General features: G+C 38.5%; 1 protein-coding gene across 1 annotated transcript in view; it reads right to left on the reverse strand.

Annotated features, from left to right (window-relative positions):
- Positions 1 to 24,068, reverse strand: part of HHAT (hedgehog acyltransferase) — a 475,631-nt gene that overhangs the window by 432,342 nt on the left and 19,221 nt on the right. The window contains exon 3 of the mRNA XM_021007864.2: positions 6,721 to 6,788. Within this exon, the coding sequence (XP_020863523.1) occupies positions 6,721 to 6,788 (68 nt within the window). The remainder of the gene's footprint in view (positions 1 to 6,720; positions 6,789 to 24,068) is intronic.

The raw sequence follows: 24,068 nt of genomic DNA on the forward strand, positions 1-24,068 counted from the left end.
AAGTCATTTGCTTTCAGTAGGTTTAGCTTCCTCATCTATAAAATGAGCTTGTTGAACTAGATGACCTCTAAGGTCCCTTCCAGCTCTGTGGTCCTATAATCTTATGACGCTACATAATAATCTGGCATGAAAAGATATTGAGTAAATCAGAGAAAGGGATAGGCTACTGCTTCTGAATTAGGTAAATAATACTTATAGCGACATTTCAAAAATCTATTTCTTCAACATAAGCAGTCCCTCCGCCAACACAGAATGCAACCCCTCTGTAATATACCCAATAGATGTCAACAGCATACAGTCTACATAATAATGAGTCTCTCTGCACTTAATTAGAATAACCTCAGATAGCAGATGTATATTTGGTCCAACACCAGGCTTCCTCAATGCCTGTCCTCAAAAGTCCGTTGTAGGACCTGTCTGAAGATCTGTTCCTTGGCATAGCCTGGTATAGCACAGCTCATCTTCAACCCACAAAAAGGCGTTGAAGCGGTACTTTTGAAAAAGCAAATCATAACTAGCCCAAATTCAACCTGTTTCCCAAGAATGAAAACCAAGCTAAATTTGCTCTAACTCTAAGTAGGACTTTTCAGTTCTCAAAAGTTGAAAATGCCAGAACATTCTTCTTTAGCATTTTAAAAAGATACTTTATCAGGATATATATTTCCATCACCAAGAGAAACAGAAAGAACTCCACATATGAACATAGTTTTTTTCCAAAACAAAAGTTACTGAACCCCCCCCAAAAAATCTATTGACTGGATAGATTTGTGAAGATTATATTCACATCTAGGGCAAGGGAGAGGACAGTGCTGCTCAGACTGTATCAAAAATTATTTATTAAATTGTGATGATGCTTGAGCAAGCAACACTAAGTGACCACCCTTGTAGTGATAAGTCTCTACACCTTGGCTAGGCTGGTCCTCATGCAAGTCAAGACGAGAAGCATTTGTTTTAAATTTTTTATTGATTTTGTTAAATATTTCCCAATTATACGTAAAAAATTTTAACATTTTTTTAAAATTTTGAGTTTCAAATTCTCTCCTTTCCTCCTGATCCTCCCTTACCCCTTGAGAAGGCAAGCAATATGACATTGATTAGACATGTGAAGTCATGCAAAACACATTTCCATATTAGCCATGGTACAAAAGAAAACACACACACAAAGAAGAAAAACAAAGTTTTGGGGTTGTTTTTTTTTTAAGTATGCTTCAATCTGCATTCAGAGTTTATCAGTTCTCTCTCTGGAAGTAGATAGCATTTTTTTAAAGTGTATTTTAAGCTTAAATACATAATAAGAAGAGGAAAAGGAAACATTTATAAGCTTAAATATTAAAACTTAAATACAAAAGAAAAAAAGCATTGCCGGGTGCACAGCAGAATATAAGAGAGGATCCAAAATACACAGCAATAAATTCCCATTTCAAAAAAGCCTATATAATAAACACTACACATTGTATTCAGAGCTGTCCATCTTTTCTTTGCTTCCTTGTACGTTTTCTCTTGTTCTCTACTGTGCACTTTTTACTTTGTTTTTTCCTCCCTTCTCTCCTCCTCCCTCAAAAAGGCTATATTTAAGTGTGGATATATTTATGTATGTACGTATGTATGTATGCATGCACATGCACACACATAAACATACATATATGTGGATATACACACAAATACATACATGCACTTACATATACATACATATACTTAGATGCTTATAATCATACTCATATACAGACATGTACATTCAAGTGCAGCTATGTAAGACTGCACTCTGGTTTGTCCTCTGTATCGTTAAGGATGGATAACATCTTCCTTCATAAGTCCAAGTCTTTCTATACTTTTCTAAGTCCATCAATTCATCATTTCCTATACCACAGCAATATTCCAACCTTATCCTGTCTGGTTATTTTAAATAGCCTAATATAATAGTCTATTAATTGATTAATATAGCTGACATATGGTGTAATTTCCCTATTTTTCTTTTTTGATTAAATCTATTTAGCTCTAACTTTGTCTGACAGCATGATTACTACACCTGCTTTTTTCCCTAGTAAATTCTACTCCTGATCTTTATTTTATGTTTGTGTGTATGTCTTATTTCCTGTTCTTCCTGACTTCTCTATTTTACTACTACTACTTTGCCATCCTATTACTTAACCTATGCCCTCCAAAGATCCCTCCCTCATCCTTCCATTCCCATAGAACTAAATACCTTTCTTTATCTCCTCTTATCTTAGTACCTCACCCAGCATGGTTCCCTCTGAAAACCTCTCACCCCCCCCATCTCCTTAGCCTTTTATTCTTTTATTTCTTTCTAAATTTAGAATACTTTTAAACCCTTCTAGATACACACACACAACACACACACACACACACACACACACACATATATATATATATATATTGTTCCCTCTTTAGCCCATTCCTGATAAAAGTAGGGTTCCAGAACTACCAGCAGTCTTCCCCCATCTAATTCCTCTGTGTCAATTCTTCCTCTCATACCCCATTTGTGTAAGGTAATTATTCTTTTTTCCTTTTCCTAGATGGTACTACTTTTTAGAACCATATCATACTCAGGATGCCAATCTTTCTTTCAAACTACCCAATTACTAATTACAATCTTAGACATACAGTTTACATTTCCTCATACAAAAAAGTAAACAATCTGTCCTTATTGAGTCCCTTGTAATTAGTCTTTGATGTTTATTTTATATTTCTCTTGGATTTTGTATGTCAAATTTTCTATTAAGTTCAGGTCTTTTTGCTACAAAATCCTAAAAGTCTGGCAATTCATTGAATATCCATTTTTTTTGTTCAGGATTATGCTTAATTATGCTTAACTATGCTTAAATTATGCTTAAACTATGATATTTTTGGCCGCAACCCCAGTTCTTTTGCTCCTTGATATATAATGTTCTAAGATCTGCAGTTTTTTGAGGTAGCTGCTGCTAGGTCATGTGTAATTATAATTGTGGCTCTGCCACATTTGAATTTTTTTTTTCTTGTTTCTCATGACATTTTTCCTTGAACTGGGAGGTTCCAGAATTTAGCTATGATATTCCTGTAGGTTTTCTTTGTAGGATCTCTTTCAGGTGATAATTGGTATACTTTTTCTATTTCTACTTTCCCCTCTTTTTCTAACACTTCAGGACAATTTTCTTTAATTATTTCTTGTATTATTGTGTCAAGATTCTTTTTTTGATCATAGTTTTCAGATAGTCTGATTATTCTTATGTTTTCTCTTCTTGATCTCTTCTCCAGATCAGTTGTATTTCTTATGAGATGTTTCACATTCTCTTCTATGCTTTTCATTCTTTATATTTTGTTTTATTATTTCTTGGCCTCTTATAACTTTGCTGGTTTCCCCATGCCCAGTTCTAATTATCAAGGAGTTGTTTTCTTTCTTAAGATTCTGGATCTCCTTTTCCAGTTAGTTAACTTTCTTTTCATAATCTTGTTTTTCTTGGATTATTCTTATTTTTTTAATTTTCCTCAATCTTTCTCATTTGATTTTGAAAGTCTTTTTTTTTAGTTCTTCTATGAATTCTTTTTGGGCAGATGACCATTTGACATTACTCTTTGGGGTAGGAGAAGCTTTCTTTTGCTTTAGTATTCTCCACTGAAGACAAACTCCAGTCTTCTCTATTTCCACAGTAACTTTCTACATTTGGGTTCTTTTTCCTTTGCCTACTCATTTTTTAAAATTTATAGCAACTTATTATAATCACCTCTATTCCTGGGAGACAAGGGATGGTGCCTCTGGCCTCAGGTCCTCCCTAAGTTCTCCCTTCTGGCTTAAAATTGAAATCAAGAACTCCACTCTCCTGTAAGAGTCCACAGCCAGCAGCATCCTCATCCTACTTTCCAGGTGTATACTGGTTCCACATCTCAGCAGCACAGCTGGGCCTGGTGTCCCTTATCAGCAGAGGTTCCCTCAATCTTTCCCTGCTCCAGGCAGATACCAGACTCCCCACATTGTCCAGGAGATGAAAATTCCTGTGGCTGGGGCCAGGGCTTCCTCCCAATCCAGCCAGCTCCAGGGCTTGCCACTTGCTGTTTCAGCAGAACTAATCTGGAGGTGTTTAGACTTCACAGGGACCAAACCTCAGTCCTGGCATTTTTCTTCTGTTCTTCTCCAGTTGTCCCAGGAGGACTACCATTCTTCCCCAACTCTTATTTATTTTTACTGCTCTGCATTCACCCTGAGGTGTTATTTTGACTTGTTTGTGGGGAAAATACGGAGAGCTTGGAATTTTCTGACCTATTCTGCCATCTTCCCAAAATCCTCTCTGTGGATAGCATTTTTAATCATGGGTACTTTGAAACTGTCTTGGATTACTGTCTTGATCAGAGTAGCTAAGTCTTTCACATTTGAGCATCCTTACAATATTGTTTTTACTGTATACAGTGTTCTCCTAGGTCTACTCACTTCACTTTGCATTAGTTCATATAAGTCTTCCCAGATCTTTCTGAAGCCATCCTGCTCATCATTTCTTATAATATTCCATCACAGTCATATACCATAATTTGTTCAGCCATTCCCTAATTTACAGGCATCCCCTCAATTTCCAATTTTCCCCCACTACAAAAAGAGTTGCTATAAATATTTTTGTACAAATAGGTCTATTTCCCCTTTTCTTTGATCTCTTTGGGGTACAGACCTAGTAGTGGCATTGTTGGGTCATAGGGTATGTACAGTTTAATATGCCTTTGAGTATACTTCCCAATTGTTCTCCAGAATGGTTAGACTAATTCATAACTCTATCAACAGTATATTAGTATCCCAATTTTTCCATATCCCCTCCAGAATTTGTCATTTTCCTTTTCTATTATGCCAATATAATCAGTGTGAGGAAGTATCTCAGAGTTGTTTTAATTTATATTTCTCTAATCAGTAGTGATTTAGAACATTTTTTTGTGTGACTACTGATAGCTTTGATTTCTTCTTATGAAAACTGCCTGTTCATATCCTTTGACTATCAACTGGGAAATAGTGCTTATTTTCACAAATTTGGCTTGGTTTCCTATATATCTTGGAAATACATCTTTATCAGGGAAACTTGCTGTAAAATTTTTTTCCAGTTTCCCATTTTCCTTCTAATTTTGGCTGCATTTGTTTTGTTTGTACAAAAAAAAGCTTTTTAATCTCATCTAACTGAAATTACCAATTTCACTTCCTGTGACCCTCTCTATCTCTTTTTTTGGTCATAAACTCTTCCTTTACCCATAGATCTGAGAGGAACATTTTTCCATGCTCCTCTAATTTATTTATGTTATTACCCTTTATCCCTAACTAAATCCTTTATCCATTTTGACCTTATCTTAGCATACATTGTGAGATGTTGGTCTATGTCTAGTTTCTGCCAAATTGCTTTCTAGTTTTCCCCACAGTTTTTGTCATATGGTGAGTTCTTATCTCAAGGAGAATTTATTAAGTGTACTATATCCCAGGCACTGTGTTAAGTGCTGGGAAAACACATACAAGTAGAATGAAAGACAGTCCTTAGACTATCCTAATGGAAGAAGACAACACATAAAAAGAGAACTGAAAAAGGAGGTAGGAGGAAGAAAGGAAAATAACATTGTACGGAGAATCAAGAAAATCTGAGAGAATCAAGACTGCACCCTGCAGAGAAATGAGGATGTGGGCCTGGACCTGGGCCTCTTTCTTAAAATAGATGTTCTAGGAAGAACCAGCTAGCCAGAGGGAGAGGCCAAAGGGTTGAGGATACTTCCAACGTGTGAAGTCCAGACATATAATACATTGCTGGCCCCATATGCGACACTTTTCCAGACTGGTAGATCCATAAAAATTTAGGACTCACTAACACAGTCTTGAAGGATCATGGGTTACTTCCACATGATAAGGTACCAAGAATGAGAAATTTTAACAGAACTGTATGTATTTTAAAATAGGTAGGTATTTGCTAATAGTTGGGAAAAACCAGTTGGGGCCATTGTGTAGCAAAAGAGCAGGAGATTAAAGACAAACCATAGACATGACTCCCTACCCAAGAGTAACAAAAAGTGGGCTGACAATGAATACTGAAAATACAATAAAGGGGCTTTTGTCTCTCTCTACCTTTCCAGTCTTCTTGCATCTTATTCCCCTCCCTATGTTCTGCAATCTAGTGCCACTGTCCTCCTTGCTGTTTCACAGCAGAACACTCCATCTCCAAACTCCATGTATTTTCTCTGGCTGTCCCTCCATTCCAGAAGCTAACTAATTCACACTCTCTCAATCTCTCTCTCTCTCTCTCTCTCTCTCTCTCTCTCTCTCTCTCTCTCTCTCTCTCTCCCTTTATCTCAGCCTCCTGCCTTCCCTGGCTTCCTTCAAGTCACAACTAAAATCTCACCTTCTAGAGAAAGCCTTTCCTGATCTCCCTAAATTCCTAGTACCTTCCTCCTGGAGTTATTTCCAATTTATCTGCATCATGTATATCATTCTGAAAATAGTTGTTTGTGTGTTGTCTCTCCCGTTAGACTGTGAGCTCCTTGAGAGAAGGGGTAGTTTAGTTTAGTTTTGTTTTGCCTTGCTTTATATCCTCAGCACTTAGCACAGTGCCTGGCACATAGTAGATGCCATAGTTGACTTGACTTTCTCACGCAACAAAAGGGATATTTTATTCTAGCTATTGAACAATACGCCAATACTAAAATGGGAAACAAAGGAGATGCAAAATATTCAAATCAGAAGTACAAAGTTACGGCCATCCATATATCTCTTACCTTCTTTAATCCTCCAAATAAAGCATCTGTCTCCAGCTCAAACTCTTGGTCCAGTGACTTCTCATGTGCTGGCAAAAAGAACAGCATCCATTAATCAGAGCTCTGGCTAATGGGGGGCTGGCTCACTTGCCTTGGGCAAGCACAACCTGTTATATGTTGTTGGTATGTACGTGTGCATATGCATGCATACATAAGTGTAAATTCTTACCTGGGTTCAAAAAGTACTTTCAGTGGCACAACACAGGAAAGCTTAGCTAGACAAAAGTTCACCTGAAACAGTTCCAGGAGTTTTTGCAGACTTAAGTTCAACATAAGTCAAACCAAAAGGCAACTGCAATCTTAATACTATATTCAAAAGAGAGGCATAGCATCCAGGGCAAGGGAGAAGAGAGTACCACTTAAACTCTACTCTGATCAGGCCATATAAATCAACAGTCATTTGTTAAATATCTTTCATTGTTATATTATTAAATTCTTATTATTATATCTATGATATTATCATATTGTTAAATAATGATTCTTATATAAATTATATTGTTATATTGTTAAATAAATATAAATTTTTCAGAGGTTCCCAAACTTATGTTGTCTACTGCTCCCTTTTCAAATAAAAAAAAATTACTCAGTATCTCCCTCGAAATCTACTTTCTTTAACCCTTTAAATTTTCATCATTTCAAATTACTACCGCCGCCTTAGATAGTTCCAGAGATCCTCTCTCAGGAGGCAGTATCTCATGCTTTGGGAAACTATGATGCAATGTGACAGACACTGTACCAGGCACTGAGGATAGAAGCAAAAGTGAACTTGTACATATATAAGTAGATAAAGAATGAATACAAGAGCTATAAAACTGTACATACCCTTTGACTCAGTAATACCACCACTAGGTCTGTATACCAAAAAGATTTTTTAAAAGGGGAGGGGGACTTTTACACTAAAATGCTCAACTACTTAGTTTCCCCTAATCTGGGAAAAAGTATGAAACACAAACACAGCCATTCAGACATGGAAGGCAGCTCAGTTTCTACGAGTGATTGGAATCATTCTAGCAGGTAATTGGAGACTGGATCATAGAATTAAGGATCAGACCTAAAATGAGGGAATGCCCATCTACTGGGGAATGGCTGAACAAGCTGTGGTATATGACTGTGACAGAATTCTATCGTATTGTAAGAAATGCTAAGCAGGATGGTTTCAGAAAAACCTGGGAAGATTTATATGAACTGATTCAAAGTGAAATGAGCAGACCCAGGAGAACATTGTACATAGTATCAAGAATATTATAAGGATTATCAATTGTGAAAGACTTAGCTACTCTGATCAAGACAATGATGTAAGACAATTCCAAAGGACCCATGATAAAAAAAAAATGTTATCTAGCTCCAGAAAGAGAACTGATGAACTCTGAATGCAGACTTAAGCATATTTTTGTTCACTTTATTTTTTTTTGGGGGGGAGGGGTGGTTGCATGTGTTTTCTAATATGGAAATAAATTTTTCATGACTTCACATGGCTAATTGATATCAAATCGCTTGCTTCTCAAGGGGTGGGGGAGGAGCAGAAGGGAGGGAGAGAATTTAGAACTCAAAAAAATTTTAAATGAATGCTAAAAATCTTTTAAAATGTAACTGGGAAATGTTTAATGAAATAAAAATAAACTTTAAAAGAATAAATACAAAAGAGAAATATTCATCTCAGGGCTCCTGAGACTCCCACTCTACCAAAAAGCATATTATCCTGGTATCAGGAGTTTGGAGAAGTCAAATATTTGTCAGATCACTGGTAATAATAACTTCCATTTCTATAGCACTTCGGAGCTCTCTGTGGTATGGAATAGCCACTTCTTTCACTTATCTGGAATCTGACTGATTCAGATACCAAAGAGTTTGGTAGACAAGAACATTTTCAGCCTTGATGACTTCATCAGCTTCCATTAGGACCCTCCTTCAACCTTCATCCTTAAAACTGAAAAGGCCTTGATGTTTATCAGATTATGAAATACTAGGATCAATTCTGGGCACCACATTTTAGGAAGGTTGTTAGTAATATGGAGGACATTCCCAAGATGGAAGGCAGGATGGTGAAGGGCATCAAGGTGATATTATATGCCCCCGTGAACCATTCTAGCTACCTGTACTTTTCTGCTGGTTCAGTAAGCTGCCCCAATATAGGGAATACTGAATAAAAGCCTTGAGTGCATGTGAAAGTACCCACAGCAAAAACTGGAACACTAATGCATTGTTGGTGGAGTTGTGAAATGATTCAACCATTTTGGAGAACAATTTGGAACTATGCCCAAAGGGCTATAAAAATGTGCATACCCTTTGACCCAGCAATAGCACTTCTAGGGCTATATCCCAAAGAGATCATACAAATGGGAAAAGGACCCACATGTACAAAAATATTCATAGCAGCTCTTTTTGTGGTGGCAAAGAATTGGAAATTGAGAGGATGTCCATCAACTGGGGAATGGCTGAGCAAGTCGTGGTATATAAATGTAATGGAATACTATTGTGCTATAAGAAATGATGAACAGGCTGACTTCAGAAAAACCTGGAAAGATTTGTATGGTCTGATGCTAAGTGAAATGAGCAGAACCAAGAGAACGTTGTGCACAGTAGCAGCCACATTGTGCGATGACTAATGTTGATAAACTTAACCCTTCCCAGCAATACAAAGATCTAAGACATCTCCAGAGGCCTAGTGATAGAAAATGCTATCCACATCCAAAGAAAGAACTATGAAAGTTGAATGGCTATTTTTCTTCTCTTCTGTTGAGTTTTGTTTCCTCTTTCTGATGGTTCCTCCTATTGGCTTTAATTTTTATTTACAACACCACTAATGTGAAAATACATTTAATAGGAATGTAAATATATAGCCTATATCACATTGTGCACCGTCTTGGGGAGGGTGGTGGGGAGGAAGGGGGAGAAAAATTTTATATTCAAAAGCATATGGAAGTGATTATTTATAAATCAAAATAAATTAATAACTTTTTTTAATTACCCATAGCAATATAGCTAGGTAGTACAGTGGATAGAATGTGGGTACTATAATGAGAAAAACCTGAGTTCAGATCCAGTCTCTGCTTTAGTAGCTGTGTGAGCTTGGCCTGGGGGGTTGGGAGGGGGGAAGGGAAGAGAAATTACTGCCCTGCCCCAGTGTCTTCATTTGTAAAATGGGGATAATAATAATAATATATACTTCCCTGGATTGTTATGAGGATCAAATGAGACAGTATTTCTAAACTACTCTGCAAACCTTAAATTACTATGTTGTTGTTGCTGCTGTGGTTGTTGCTTTTATTATAAAGAGAGTATGATTTGGAGCTGGAGTTACTAAGTTTGTTATGTGCGTATATCATAGACCCCTTGGTCAGTCTTGTGAAGCCTATGGGCCCCTTCCCAGAATAACGTGTTTAAATGTTTAAAATAAAATACATGGTACTATAAAACAAACCAATTTTATTGAAACACAATTATCAAAATATTTAAAAATAAATTTGTGATATAGTAACATGTGTTTTACTAATATTAAATAATAAAGCCACATATATAAAAATATGGGCAAGTTAAAAGTTGTTTGGGTTTTTTTAGACAGCAATGTGAAGACTACTATTGATTAACTTGAATAAGAACATTAAACTGTGGGGTGGTCTTTGAGAAGAGAAGACTCATGTGGTGTTGGACTTCCAATCAATTTCCAATTGTATAGTGATATAAAAAAAACTGTGATATCTATTGATGACAAAGTCACAGGTCTTGCTAAAACTACTGTGATTCGGTACCTACACTCATAATAGAAGGAAATACTAAATTTCAGTTAGAGGTTAGAGAAAATAAAGACAATTTTTTTTTCACAGTGCAAGTTCACAAACTCTCTTGATATCTGCTCATAGACCCCAGGTCTAGTTTTGAATCTGGAAACTAGCTCTGAGTAATTGAGAGTTAAGTCAGAAATTAAATCCATAAACAAACTTAATGGAACCTTTGTTGCTATTCGTTAACTTTGTGTTAACATTAGGTGCATCTAAGGAGAACAAAGTAAGGTCTCCACTTCCCCCTCTCAAAAAGAAAGGAGGGAGAAACCAAGAGAGATCTCCATTGTTGTCTCTCTGAGCACAGACCTTCCCCAGCAGTCTCCCATCTCCCCTCCATCTTTAAGATCAGGAGGGTGAGCTCTTCTCACAGGTAAGCAGCCACTCTCCATAAAAGCAGTCTGCATCGCTCCAGTATCTCCCACTGTCCTCCAGGGCCTTGGCTCTGCTCCCAGCTGCCTTTCTGCCATTTTTGCAGATGCTGCTCCTGTTCAGCTAGGCAAACTGAGATACGAGAGCCCAGTGCATCTTTTCTCCTTCTCCTTCCCACCTTCTCTTCCCCTTCCTCCTCCTTTTTTTTCCCCCTCTTTTTTGGCTCAATCCAAGTCCCACCTGGCTGTTTCTATCACAATAACATGATCTAGGAAATGAACAATAACTTCAAATCTCCTAAAGGTCCAGACCACTCTTACCACCTCCAGGGAAGAGGACTCCAAATCCCAAGGAGCTATGACATTAATATCTACAAATCCCAGGGAGCTTTAGCTACATAGATAATGGCCATTTCTATGAAAAAGTATGCCTCTGAGCTCTCAAAAAATGTTTCACAGACCTCAGCCAAGACCATGAGAGCAGGCCCCGTCTCTATGCGGTCTATAATAAATTTGAAAAATCAGCAATAGGGGTGATTGAGATTCTGCCCATGTTTTTCTTTTCTGTTCTTCTCTGAGCATAATGCTCAAAGATCTCAAAGCATAGATCTGAGAATGGAGGCAACAGAAAAGACTGTTCCCCACCATCAATAGCTTCTAACCTAGAAACTAAGGAATGCATAGAAAATGGCTAAAATCGTACTGATACATGTCAAAGATAGGATTTTTTTCCTGCATATATATATATAGGCAATCTGGAAAACCATTTAGTCAGTTACTACTTCCCACAAACTGACCAAATCTATATGCCAAAGCAAGATGTACACTTCCCAGAAAGGCCTGTGTAGTACTCTGCATTTCCAGTCCCTGGGGCCTTAGTTATATGTAACAAATCTAACTAGAATACCTAAACCTCGTGTGTGTGTGTGTGTGTGTGTGTGTGTGTGTGTGTGTGTATGTGTGTGTGTGTGTGAGAGAGAGACAGAGACAGAGAGAGACAGAGACAGAAAGAGAGAGAGAGAGAGAGAGAGAGAGAGAGAGAGAGAGAGAGAGAGAGAGAGAGACAGAGAGAGAGCACTTTCATTTCTAAGGTATAGCCTGTAATTTATTTCAAAATCAACTTCATTTAAAGAAAAGCAGATGCTGAATGGTGAGGAAAGTGCTTCCCATTCATACATTTTCCACAAACTAAATTCACCATACAAGAATCAGTTAAAGTATCAGAGAACAATTAATCTATAGAAGAAAAGGGGAAGGATGCCATACAACTCTGTTCAAGTCTTTGTGGGGTGGCAATGTGCAAGAGAGATTAAATTGTTTTGCTTGGCCCTACAAGGTACAAGCAGGGTAATGAGAACAGAACTTTCAAAGAGGCAAAATTACACTTGATATAAGGAAGAATTTCCTAACAATTAGAGCTATCCAAAATTGGAACGAACCTGCCTCAGAAGGCAGTGGGTGGGAGCCCTCTCACTGGAAGACTTTAGGCAAATGCAGGATGCCTCTTCAGGTATGCTGTAGAGAGGATTCTTGTACAGGGATATGATGGGCTAGATGACCTCCGAAAGATGCCCAGAGACTTGTACTTTGACAGACCTTCCCAGGCACATTTGCAACAGAGAGTAGAAGGCAGTAGCTTAACCCACAAATCCTCATATGGGCAAAACTAAGGCAAATCTGGCTTCCAAGCTCTTACTCTCATGAGGCATAAAATTTGACACTGAAACAATTCATCATCCTCTTTATCATTACCCCCCCCAATACAAAATGGTACCCATTGGGCTTTTACACTAAAATACTCAACTACTTAATTTGTTTCCCCTAATCTGGGAAAAAGTATAAACAACAAACAACTATTCAGAGATGGAAGGCAGCTCAGTTCCCAGGAGTGATTGGCATCATTGTAGCACATAATTTGACACTGGATCATAGAATTAAAGATCAGACCTTAAAGGTCATCACGGTTCAATCTTATTTTACAGATGAGGAAACTGAGGCCCACAGTATATAAGTAGCTTGTACAAGATCATACAGATAGTAACAGAATCAGACTCCAAATTCAGGTCTTTCCACTGTGACAGTCTCCAGTATGTCCTTCCTCCAAAACATGACCACCTGACTAATCTTAAAACATCATGGCATTTCCTTCTTTAAATGCCTTAAATGGTTCCCTATTGCTTCTTGATGCAAGGAAGTTAGGTGGCACAATGGACAGAGCACCCAGACTGGAATCAGGAAGACTCATCTTCCTGAGTTCAAATCTGGCCTCAGACAGTTACTAGCTGTGTGACCCTAAGCAAGTCACTTAACCCTGTTTGCCCCAGTTTCCTCAACTGTAAAATGAGCTGGAAAAGGAAATGGCAAACCACTCTAGTATCTTTGCCAAGAAAACCCCAAATGTGGTCACAAAAAGTCAGACATGACTGAAAATGACTGGATAACAAACAAATTACTTCTTAAATAAAGTCTAAACCTAGCACTTAAGAACCTCTACAACCTGGTGCCTAACCTACCTGTTGACTTTTATCTCCCACTATAACTAACCAGCTTGCCCAGCCAACCTGGAAAATTTGCCAGTTCCCCAACATACCTTGGACTTACCCACCATTACTTGTATCATTCTCTTCACCTGAAATAACCTTAATTATGCCTATCTCAACCTGTTAAGATTTTATCTCCTAGGCCCAGCCCAAATGTCACTTCCTCTGTGAAGCCTTTCCCAATCACTCCAGTTGGAAATCATCTCTCCCTCCTCTAAACTCCTATAGCACCGCATTTATTTCTCCCTTATTACATACTGTCTGGTGTAACAGTTATTTTAAATATGTATTGTCTCTCCTACAGGAATTCAATTTCCTTAAGGAAGAACTTGTGTCTTATTGATTTCATGTTCCTCCTATTCAACACTCCATCTACCAATTCTGTGAATTCTCACTGGCTGTCCCACAAGTCTGGAATGCACTCCCTCCTCAGCTCCAACTCCTGGCTTCTCCCGCGTCCTTCAAGACTCAACTCAAACACCAGCTTCTGCAGAAGACCTCTGCCACCCCTCCTCCCCACAATCCCTTCCCCTTCCTGTTTCTAGTCCTTCCTTCTGAGATACCCTTCCGTTTCCACAGTATATAGCTTGTATGTACATAGCTATTTGGACACTGTCTCCCCCATCAGAATGTGAGCTCCTTGATGGCAGAGACCATGTCTTTGCCTTTCTTTGTATTCCCAGGGCTTACCTGGCACACATTAAGTGCTTAATAAGTGCTTGTTGACTGACTATGCCTTTCATAGTGCATTATACCTCACAGCTACTCAATAAATATTGGTTGAATGAATGAAAAAAGCAGTTATTAAGCACTTACTATGTACAAATTGCTAAGTGTTGGGGATATAAACAGAAAAGTGAGACAGTTCCTCTTCTCAAAGAGACCACTTTCTAATGAGGGAGACAACCCATACGGAAGATTTCAGTTTACAGTCAGATGAAAAGGTCCCACGGTGCTTTGGGTTCAGTGGCAAAGCAGATGGTGATTATCTTTTTTAATGTCATTTTACTGCTAAAACCTTGACAATGCCAAGGACACTGGTGGCCAGAATTTTCTTTTCTGGGTCTTGTGTGACTGTGGCTGTAGGACCCATAGGAGCTATTCCCAGACTGTATCTCCAGAGAAATAACTTCCCAGGTTGATGATTGCATAGTCTATGCTGGAAGTCTTGCTATTCCCAAGGCTCCCAGGGTCAGAGTCCTATACTGGCTTCATCAGGGTCTGAAGGAAAGAGATGATCAGAGTAGTGGTGGTGGCAGTCTTAACTGCCTGGCACATACTGTTTCTTCTCCCTCCCTCAGGCTATTCTGCTGCTTCAGCTAGAATGGTTTGCCATCCCTAAGGGATAGTGGTTAGTTGCCTATTAATGGAATTGGCTCAGGAGTGGCTTCCCTGGGTCGTGGTTGTGAGGGTTGTACTAGAAGCAAGACCACTGATCTGGGTGGTGCTGCCACTCCCAAGGCTCTTGTGCCCAAATGCCTTTTGGTAGCAGTTGGTCAGAAGCTACTGATGGTAGTGATGAGGAAGGTGAGCTCCTTCTCCACAATGAACGAATGAAAAAATAAATACATAGCATGGAATAGAGTTAGACTAGGGATGGAAAGAGGCAGTTAAGATGATAAAGTTAGACTCCATTCCAGCACCTGAGTCAGTCGGCTTCTTTACTTTGTTTGAAGCTTTATGAATCCCTAGAACATGAGACACACCCATACCCAAACAAGAGAGCAAAGGTACATTCCAAAGTCAAGCAGAATTTATGTTTGGATTATTCCCATCATTGTTTTCCCTCCAGGAGCAAAGGTTAACACCAAACTAAACTGGCTCGAATAGGATAATCCCAGGGTGTAGTCTGTCCTTTGCTGGGGCAAAGCCTTTTTCTTCCAAGGTATGGGGTAGGAGTCAGAAGACATTTCCACAGGGAGGCACAGAAAATATCTTCCCACATATACTCTTGAACCGGCTTCTTTCTCAAGGATGGGACTATATCAATATATCCAATTGTGAATCCCAGACACCTGCACTACAGGCGTTCAAAAAAGAGGTACTTGGTGACAGCGGCAGATCAACTCTAGAAATCCCTTATCTAAAAACAAAACCACAAAAAAATATTTTGTGAAAATAAAAGTCTCTGCCCTCAAGGAACTTCTCTTCCCAGAGTTTATCAGAGTTTTCCCCTACAAGATCACAGAATTTAGAGCCAGAGCCTTAGATATCATTCAGTGCAAGTGGGGGTGTGCTGGAACCCACTGAACCAGCTCACAAAAACCAATTATTAAATTTCCAGTGAGAGCATTTACACTTTGGAAGTTGGCAAATACTACTAATCAGGGCTTCATTTACTGTTTTTCTGATTGTCTAGACTTAAGAAAGTGATGGAGAAATTTAATAATGCAGATTAAACTCAAAAGTACGTCATGGGTTTTCTCGCAAGCCGGTTGTTAAACATTTATGAGCCTACTCCCAAGTCCAAGGAGTGACAAGTTCTATTTTAAAAAAGTAAACTTTTTTGTGTCATGTACTCCTTTAACTTCTTCAGGGGAGCTCTCTGCCCTTGATTCCTCTAATGCATTCCTTTTCAGAATCATGTTTTTTAATGCCTAGAGGCAGCAAGATGGCAGAATGGGACTAGAGTCAAGGAGAGTTCAAATCCTGCTTTAGACACTTACTAGCTATGTGATCCCAGACCAACCAGTTAAAGTCTGTTTCTTCAGCTATAAACTAGAGATAATAATAGCACCTCCACCCCAGGATTTCTGTGAGGGTCAAATGAGATAATTGTAAAATGCTTAGCAGAGTGTCTGATTTATCATAAGTGCTTGATAAATGTTTCCCCCCTTTTTTCCTTCCTAAATGCACTAAAAATACATACAATTACAAAGGAAACAGTTATACTAAAATATACTTACCAAAATTATATTGTTTTATTAAAATACAACTATCAAAATATTAAACATGTATTTGTTAGAAGAAAGGGTTTTTACCTAATTTTTTAAGAGTTAATGATGCTTCTTTTTTTGCAGTCAATAAGCATTTATTAATTTCTATGTACCAGTCACTGTGCTAAGCTAGAGTTTACATTCAAATGAGGAAGACATCACATAAAAAGAAGCTAAAAAGTTGGGGGACAAGGGGAATAAAAAGGTACCTCCTCAGGAGCATGATGAAGAAAGAAGTTCCAAGAGTAAGAAGTGAATCCAGGAGAAAAATAAAGGATGCACAGAAGAGAAACCAAGACAGTTCAGAGGCATACACAGACAAGCAGAATTTTGTAACTGTATTGAAACTTTAAAACAAGCTTTGAAACTGTGCTGATTTATTAAATATTTTTTTTAAAAAACATACATACAAACTACACACTTCACATGGAAATCTTTCAATTAATTTCCAATCCTAAAGGCACAGCAAAGAATCCATAGACATCCTAGAAGGAAAACTGGTAGGCCTAATTCTTTCCAACTCAGGGAGCCCTAACTTCTAACTTAAGATCCAGCAAGGAGTGGTGTCCAGGATGGGTCTGTGAATCTGCAATGCCCATACAGAACAGCATTCCATAAATATTTGCCAGGTGATTGGATAAACAGTCACCTCCTGTCAGGAGCCTTCTATTTTATTTAATAAGGGTACAAATATATCCAATATAACTTTTTTAATTGGTTCCAAAAAAACTAGACTTTTTAGATGAAACAACATTGCAGGGGACAGTTGTTTCCATAGCAACAATGTTATATAGTGTGAGGTTTATTTCCTAAGCCTCCAAATGTCTAGGTTATAAAAAACTTAATATTTTTCTGTTTTCAGAGACGTAAAAGTAAAACAGAGGCCACAAAATCTGCCTCAGCTAATTGGCAAAGGCACAGGTCTTGGAGTTGGAAGATCTGAGTTCAAATCCAGACTCTAACACTATTTGTACGACTCAGAACAAGTCACTGTAACCTCTCTGTGCTTCAGTTTCATTTGTAAAATGTGAAAGATATTTTTTAGTTCACAGTGTTGCTATGAGAAAAAAGGCTCTATTAAACACAAAGTGTTATATAAAGGTAAGCTTATTTTTAAATAACAGACAATCATGGAGGTTCTGCCAGCCAAAAAGGCTGCCTCATTACGAGGCAGACCACCCAGGTCCCATAAAAATACTCTAGCTCACACCAGAACAAATGATGATCAAGAACTTCAATGAGAAACTGTAACAAGTGACATCTTCCACCCTAGGCCCTGAACAAAAATTCGGAAGAAAGGGAAGCTCTCAAGTAAAGAGAGCACCAGCACAATAAGAAATGGGAAACCTGTAGCCAGCAAGGCTATGTATCTAGAGGAATCAAGGGCAGAGAGCTCCCCTGAAGAAGCCCCAAGAGTAAAGCAGAAAGGCCCAGGTTGGAGACAACAAAGCCATGGGGAACAGGAGCTGGTGGCAATGAACATAATATCAGTCAGTCAGTTAATAAGCATTTATCAAGCATCTACTGTGTCACAGGCAGTGTCCCAAGCTTTAGGGATACAAAGAAAGGCAAAAGACAGTCACTGCTCTAAAGGAATTCAGTCAAATGGGAGAAACAATATGGAAAAGACTACGTATGAATAAGATATACACAGGATAAATTGTGTATTTAAGGAAGGCAGAGGGCAGACTCTGAGCATTAAGGGAGATTAGAAAAGGCTTCTTGTAGAAAATAGGATTTTCATTAGAATTTGAAGGAAGCTAGGGAAACCATGGAGATGGAAATGAGGAAAAAGAATTACAGGTATTAAGGACAACCAATGAAAATGACCAGTCAGGAGATGGAATTTCTTGTTTGAGGAACAGCAAGGAGGCCATTATCAATGGACTGCTGAGAACATGGGGGTAAATTATAAGAAGACTGGAAAGGTAGGAAGGGGTCAACTTGTGAAAGGCTTTGAACACACAAAAAAAGAGGATTTTATATTTTATAGTGGAAGTAATATGGAACCACTGTAGTTTATTGAACAGAGAGATGACATAGAGAGATGATCTATCCCATTGTAAGATTACTTTATTAGCTGAGTGTGAAGTGGACTGGAGTAGGAAGAGATTTGAGGCAAGAAGACCAACCAACAGGTTATTGCAATAGTTCAAACATGAGGGGATGAGCACTTGCACAATGGTGGTAGTAGTGTCAAAGGACAGAAGGGAACACATAGGAAAAATGTTATGAAGGTAAAACTGATAAAGCTTGACAACAGATTGTATATGGTGGTCAGAGAGAGTGAAGATTCAAGGATGAAAACTAGATTGAAAGCCTAGGTGACTAGGGAAATGATGGTACCTTCAACAGTCACAGGAAAGTTAAGAATTGGGGAGGACATGGGGGAAAAGATAATGAATTCAGTTTTAAAGATGCAAGACTGGAGATCAGAAGAGAGCTTAGGGTTGAACAAATAGATCTGAAAATCATATGCACGGACATGATCATTGAATCCGTGGAAGTTGATGAGAACACCAATGAGATAGTATAGAAGGAGAATCAAATAAAAGAGGGTCCATTACAGAGCCTTGAACATTCAACATTAGCAAGTATGACCCGGAAAAAGATCTAGCAAATGAGAGCAAAATGGGGACAGAAACAAGAAAAGAGGGGAGAGGAAGGAAGGAAGGAAGGAAGGAAGGAAGGAAGGAAGGAAGGAAGGAAGGATAGATGGATGGATGAAATTGTGAAGTGCCTACTATGTGCCAGGAACTGCCTGCTAAGCATTTTGCAAATATTAACTCATTTGATCCTCATAACACCTCTGGGAGGTAGATGCTACTATTATCTCTATTATACAGCTGAGGAAGCTGATGCAGTCAGAGGTTAATCAACTTTCCCAAGGTCACAGAGCTAATGAGTATTAGAGAACAAATATGAACCAAGGTCTTTCTGACTCCAGGCCCAATGCTCTATCCACTGCACTCACTGGGGGCCTCAAAAGGCCATTAGATTTGGCAATTAAGAGATCATTGATAACTTTGTACAGAGCAGTTTTGGTTGAATGATGAAGCTGGAAGTCAAACTGCAGATATATAAGGAAAGAATGAAGGGAAAGGAAGTGGAAGTATGAATTGTAGACAGCATTTTCAAGTTTAACTACAAAAGAGAAAAGAGGTATGAGTCAATAGGTAGCGAGATTGATCAAGTGAGGGTTTTTTTGAAGATGAGGGAGACCCAGGCATGTTTGTAGGCAGCTGAGTTCAGAAAAAGCCAGTAGACAGGGAGAGACTGAAGATAAATGAAAGAGTGGGGATGAAAGAAGAGGCAATCTGCTAGAGAAGACAAGATGCCCACAAGCTAGGTGCCCTAAGATTGCAAAACATTCTTTCCCTATGCTTCAAGAGGGGCTTAAAGATGAAGAATTATAAACCTCAAAGTCTGGGGGCAGGGAGTCTAACTCCAGGAGATGAAAGTCAGCCCAGGGACCCAGGGGGAGATAAAGCAAGGCTGACCACCACACCCAAAAATAAAGCCAGAAGCATAGCCTGGCACTGGCACAGCTCCCCTAGTAAAGGCACTGAAGATAAAACAATCAAAACATCAACCAGTATCAAAAATGGTTGCATATCTAACTCTGTAACAACTTGCAAGTAGAGACTCGAAGGAAAAGAGGGTTTTCAATAAAGATTACATGAATGTCTAGATAAGTAAAGCAGAGATTAAACATGGAATAAAAGCTCTTGAGGAAAGAATTAGAAGGGGGGGAAGTACCTCGGAAGAGAGAGTAGTACATTTATGGAAGAAATAGAACCCTTGAATACTGTGATAGACTGAACAGAAATCAATGATTTGAAGTCAGGAAACCCTGAGTGGATATACCATCTCTGACACTTGGAAAGCTTGTAAGCAAATCACTTCTCTGAGCCTTAGGCAACTCCTGAAGATACATCAGCTAAGTTATAGTGGAATGAGTTCTTACAACCAAAGAATCTGCAGAGCCTTGGCATAGAATAACTTTTCAATGATCGATGAGTTACTATCCTGCTAGAGAAAATGAACCACATTGGTTTTGGCATTCTTGTCTAAAGGAAGCCAGAAGACATTCTAAAGCAGCTTTAGCTAAACACAAGAGTGAGTTCTTGTGAGTTCTCCTTGTAGACACCAATAAATGAGCTGGCAAGGACCTAAGCAACAAGAAATGATTCCATTGGGCATCTGATAATCTCACCAGCGAGAAGTCTGTCACTGAGATAACTACTTGAAAGCAGGGAACTGTCTTTTACCTTACTTTGTATCCCCAGAACTTAACAGAGTTCACAGGTGCTTAATAAATACTTGTTGGTTTGTTACAAAGGATGTTAACTTGTTGTAAAAAGATTGTTACAAAGGATGAAGATAGAGAAAACCATCATAAAATTCAGGTATGAGGCTGAATAATACTTTCTTCAATAAGAAAGTCAGGATACCTAGGCAAGTGCTAGATAGCATCATAAAAATGGAAATTGGATATCTTCATAGACAGGAACAACAGTTTGCTGCCATTTGGGGAGTAGCTGTCTATGTGCAGGTGGATCACTAAGTGGTTAAAGAAAGTTCAAAATCAACTTCAAATTAAAATAAAGGATAAAGATAAGAAGGCACTGTTAGATTGTAGCAGTGCTTAATTAAGCCATCAACTGAAAACAATGAGAAATGCACAGAGATTCTACCATCATTCCTTAGAGAGCTCTAACCCATGCAAAACAAATACCACAATGAGAAACTGTCTTAGTCACAAATACTTAATGTAATTGCCAAACAAAATAACATGGCAACCAAGAGCCACACTGTTTCAGAGAATATTCTTATTAGCAAAATATGACATAAGAATAAGGGAAGGGCAGATCGTAAGCAATGTTACCTCATAAAATAGCACAAAGTAGCTACTGGGTTTGAGGGCAGCTAGGTGACACAGTGGATAGAGTGCTAAGCCTGGAGTTAGAAAGACAAGGCCAAATCTGACTTCAGACATTTACTAGCTGTGTGACCCTGGGCAAGTCACTTAACCTCTGTTTGCCTCAGTTTCTTCATCTGTAAAATGAGCTGGTGGCAACCCACTCTAGTATCTTTGCCAAGAAAACTTCAAATGCGGTCATGAAGAGTTATTTATGACAGAAAATGACTGAACTACAACAACAAAAACCAAACTAGCTAAACTAGATCATTCCAAGAACAATTATAGATGAAACTGGAAGGACAACAAATAAATGGAAAGTGGCGTAAATCTGCTAACATTTCCATAGCGATCTCTCACTAGTAATAACAGTAGAACCCTCTCTATCACTATATTAACCAATGAACTATATGAGTAGAGAGAAATTAATTTTAATGCTGTACCATTTGATTATTAATAATAATTTGTAATAGTCCCTTTTCTGTAAAAAAGGTGGGGCTAGCAGAGAGAGGAGCCCCTCTCCTACTAAAGAATGACAGAAAGATTCTAGCTCTGCTCAAGACATCTGGGCAGGACACCACCCAAATGAGAAAACTGATTTTTGTTTTAGGGTAAACAGAGTCTGGTCTGGCTGTATTCTCTCCCTGGGTGAAAGAAGTTCTGTCTTTGATCCCCTTCATTAAGAGTTTAGGGTGACCCAGCTCATGAAGGAAAAATCAAAGGAGAGAAAACCTGGTTGGGGTACCCAATTGTTAGAGGGAGCTCAAAACTCATGAGCAGGCCACATTCTCAGGTGACCTTCCTTCCCTTCAACAATGTAGTAATTGGGAGAGAATGGGAATTTCTAGCCCACCTCCTCATTAAATGCCCACCAATCAGGGTTGAGTTTCACTTGTCAGAGGAGTTCCCTGTCAGAAGGTACACACTTGATTTAGGGTATTTCAGAGTCTCCCTTGGCATCTTTGGTTACCAAGAGAAACCACTGACCATCAATTTATTGATTATTGGCTAGCCTAATTAATAGATTATTAATACCTGGAGACTTTGTTTCTTGGGGTTTTATTTGTGACAAAATAATCAATGATAGCCCTTAAGAAGATGAATCCAACCTTGTGGACAAAGTGGAAAGATATGGGCTAGATGGTAGTATAGCTAGGTGGATTCAGAACTAGCTGACTGGTCTCAAAAAGTGATCTCTTAATAGTTTAACCTGGAGAAAGTTCACTAGGGGAAGACCCTATGGTGTTCACACTTTTATCAATGATTTTGCTAGAGCTAAAAATAAAAATAAATTACAATTATGTCACACTTTAAGGTTCACAAAGTACTTTATTTTCATTATTACATTTGATTCTCAGAACAACAATGTGAAATGCTACAAGCATTATTATCCCCATTTTAGAAAGGAAGAGCGTGATGTTTAAAGAGGCTAAGGGATATGCCCAGAGCAAATACCTGAAGCAGAAATCAAACCTAGGTCTTCTTGACTCAGAATCTAGCAGCTCATTCACTCTACCATGTCACCTCTCTGATGCAATATATGAATGATATGCTTACAAATCTGTTAATGACACAACAGTGAGAGGAAGAGCACATACAACAAACAAAAGATGCAGGATCTAAAAATATCTTGACTGGCTAGAATGCTAGGTAATGCCAGGTCAAATCTGATCATACGAAATTTAATAAAAAATGAATGAAAAGTCTTAGACCTGGGTTTTCATGATTCACTCACTGTACACGACAGAAGAAGCAGAACTAGATGGCAGTCTATCTGAAAGATCATGGGAATTTTAATATACCCTGAGTCAACAGTGTAATGCAGCAATCTTGAGCTAAATTAAGAGCAAGCCAGAACTAGATAGGTGATACTTCTGCTGATTACATATGAAGACCACATATGAAGCATTGTGTTCAACTGATTGTGTCATATTTAGGAAAACATTGGTAAACTAGTCATTGGCTATAGCAGGAAACCTGGAATGGTGAAGAGCCTTGAGGCCAAGTGTCATAAGAGGATCAATTTTTTTAAAAAAAATTAGTAATGTTTAGCCCAGAGACAGAAAGACTTAAAATGAGGAACATAAAAGAAATCATCAAGTATCTGGCAGGCAGACATGGGCAAACAGATCAGATCTAGAATTATAGTTCCAAAGATAGAAAGTACTTCAAAGGCCATCTAACCCAATCCTTTCATTTTACAGTGGATGAAACTGAGGCAGGGAAAGGGTAAGTGAATGGCCCAACATCAGAGGTAGGATTTGAACCCAGTGCTTCTTCCACTGTAGCTTGCTGCCTCCCTTGACCCCACTAGGAAAATAAGGTTGAAAATGAAGAGGTAGGTTGAGATGGAAGAAACAATTCCTAACAATTAGAGCTTCCTAAAAGTGGAATGGGCTAACTTGAGACAAAGTAGCGGGTTTTAGGCTTCACTTGCAGACTTCAAGTAGTACTTAATAAATATTTGTTTATTTGTTTGCAAGGATGTTAATTTGTTGCAAAATCCATGAGCAGGCCAGGGAGGTAAGTCATAGACATCGGTCAAAGTACTATAGAGTATACAAAGTATTTTCATGTGCATTATCTTATCTGTTCCTCATGAGATTTCTATAAGGAAGACAGAGAAGGTCCTATTATCATCATTTTACCCATAAGGAACCTTGAGGCTGCCAGTAAGGTTACATAACCACCCAAAGCTAGAGTGTGGGGGAGGTAAAGCTAGGATCCAGGTGTTCTGACTCCTAATCCACTGATTTTTTTTT

Source organism: Phascolarctos cinereus, unplaced genomic scaffold (assembly GCF_003287225.1).
Source record: "Phascolarctos cinereus isolate Bilbo 61053 unplaced genomic scaffold, phaCin_HiC Scaffold_5;HRSCAF=322, whole genome shotgun sequence".
NCBI lineage: Eukaryota > Metazoa > Chordata > Mammalia > Diprotodontia > Phascolarctidae > Phascolarctos > Phascolarctos cinereus.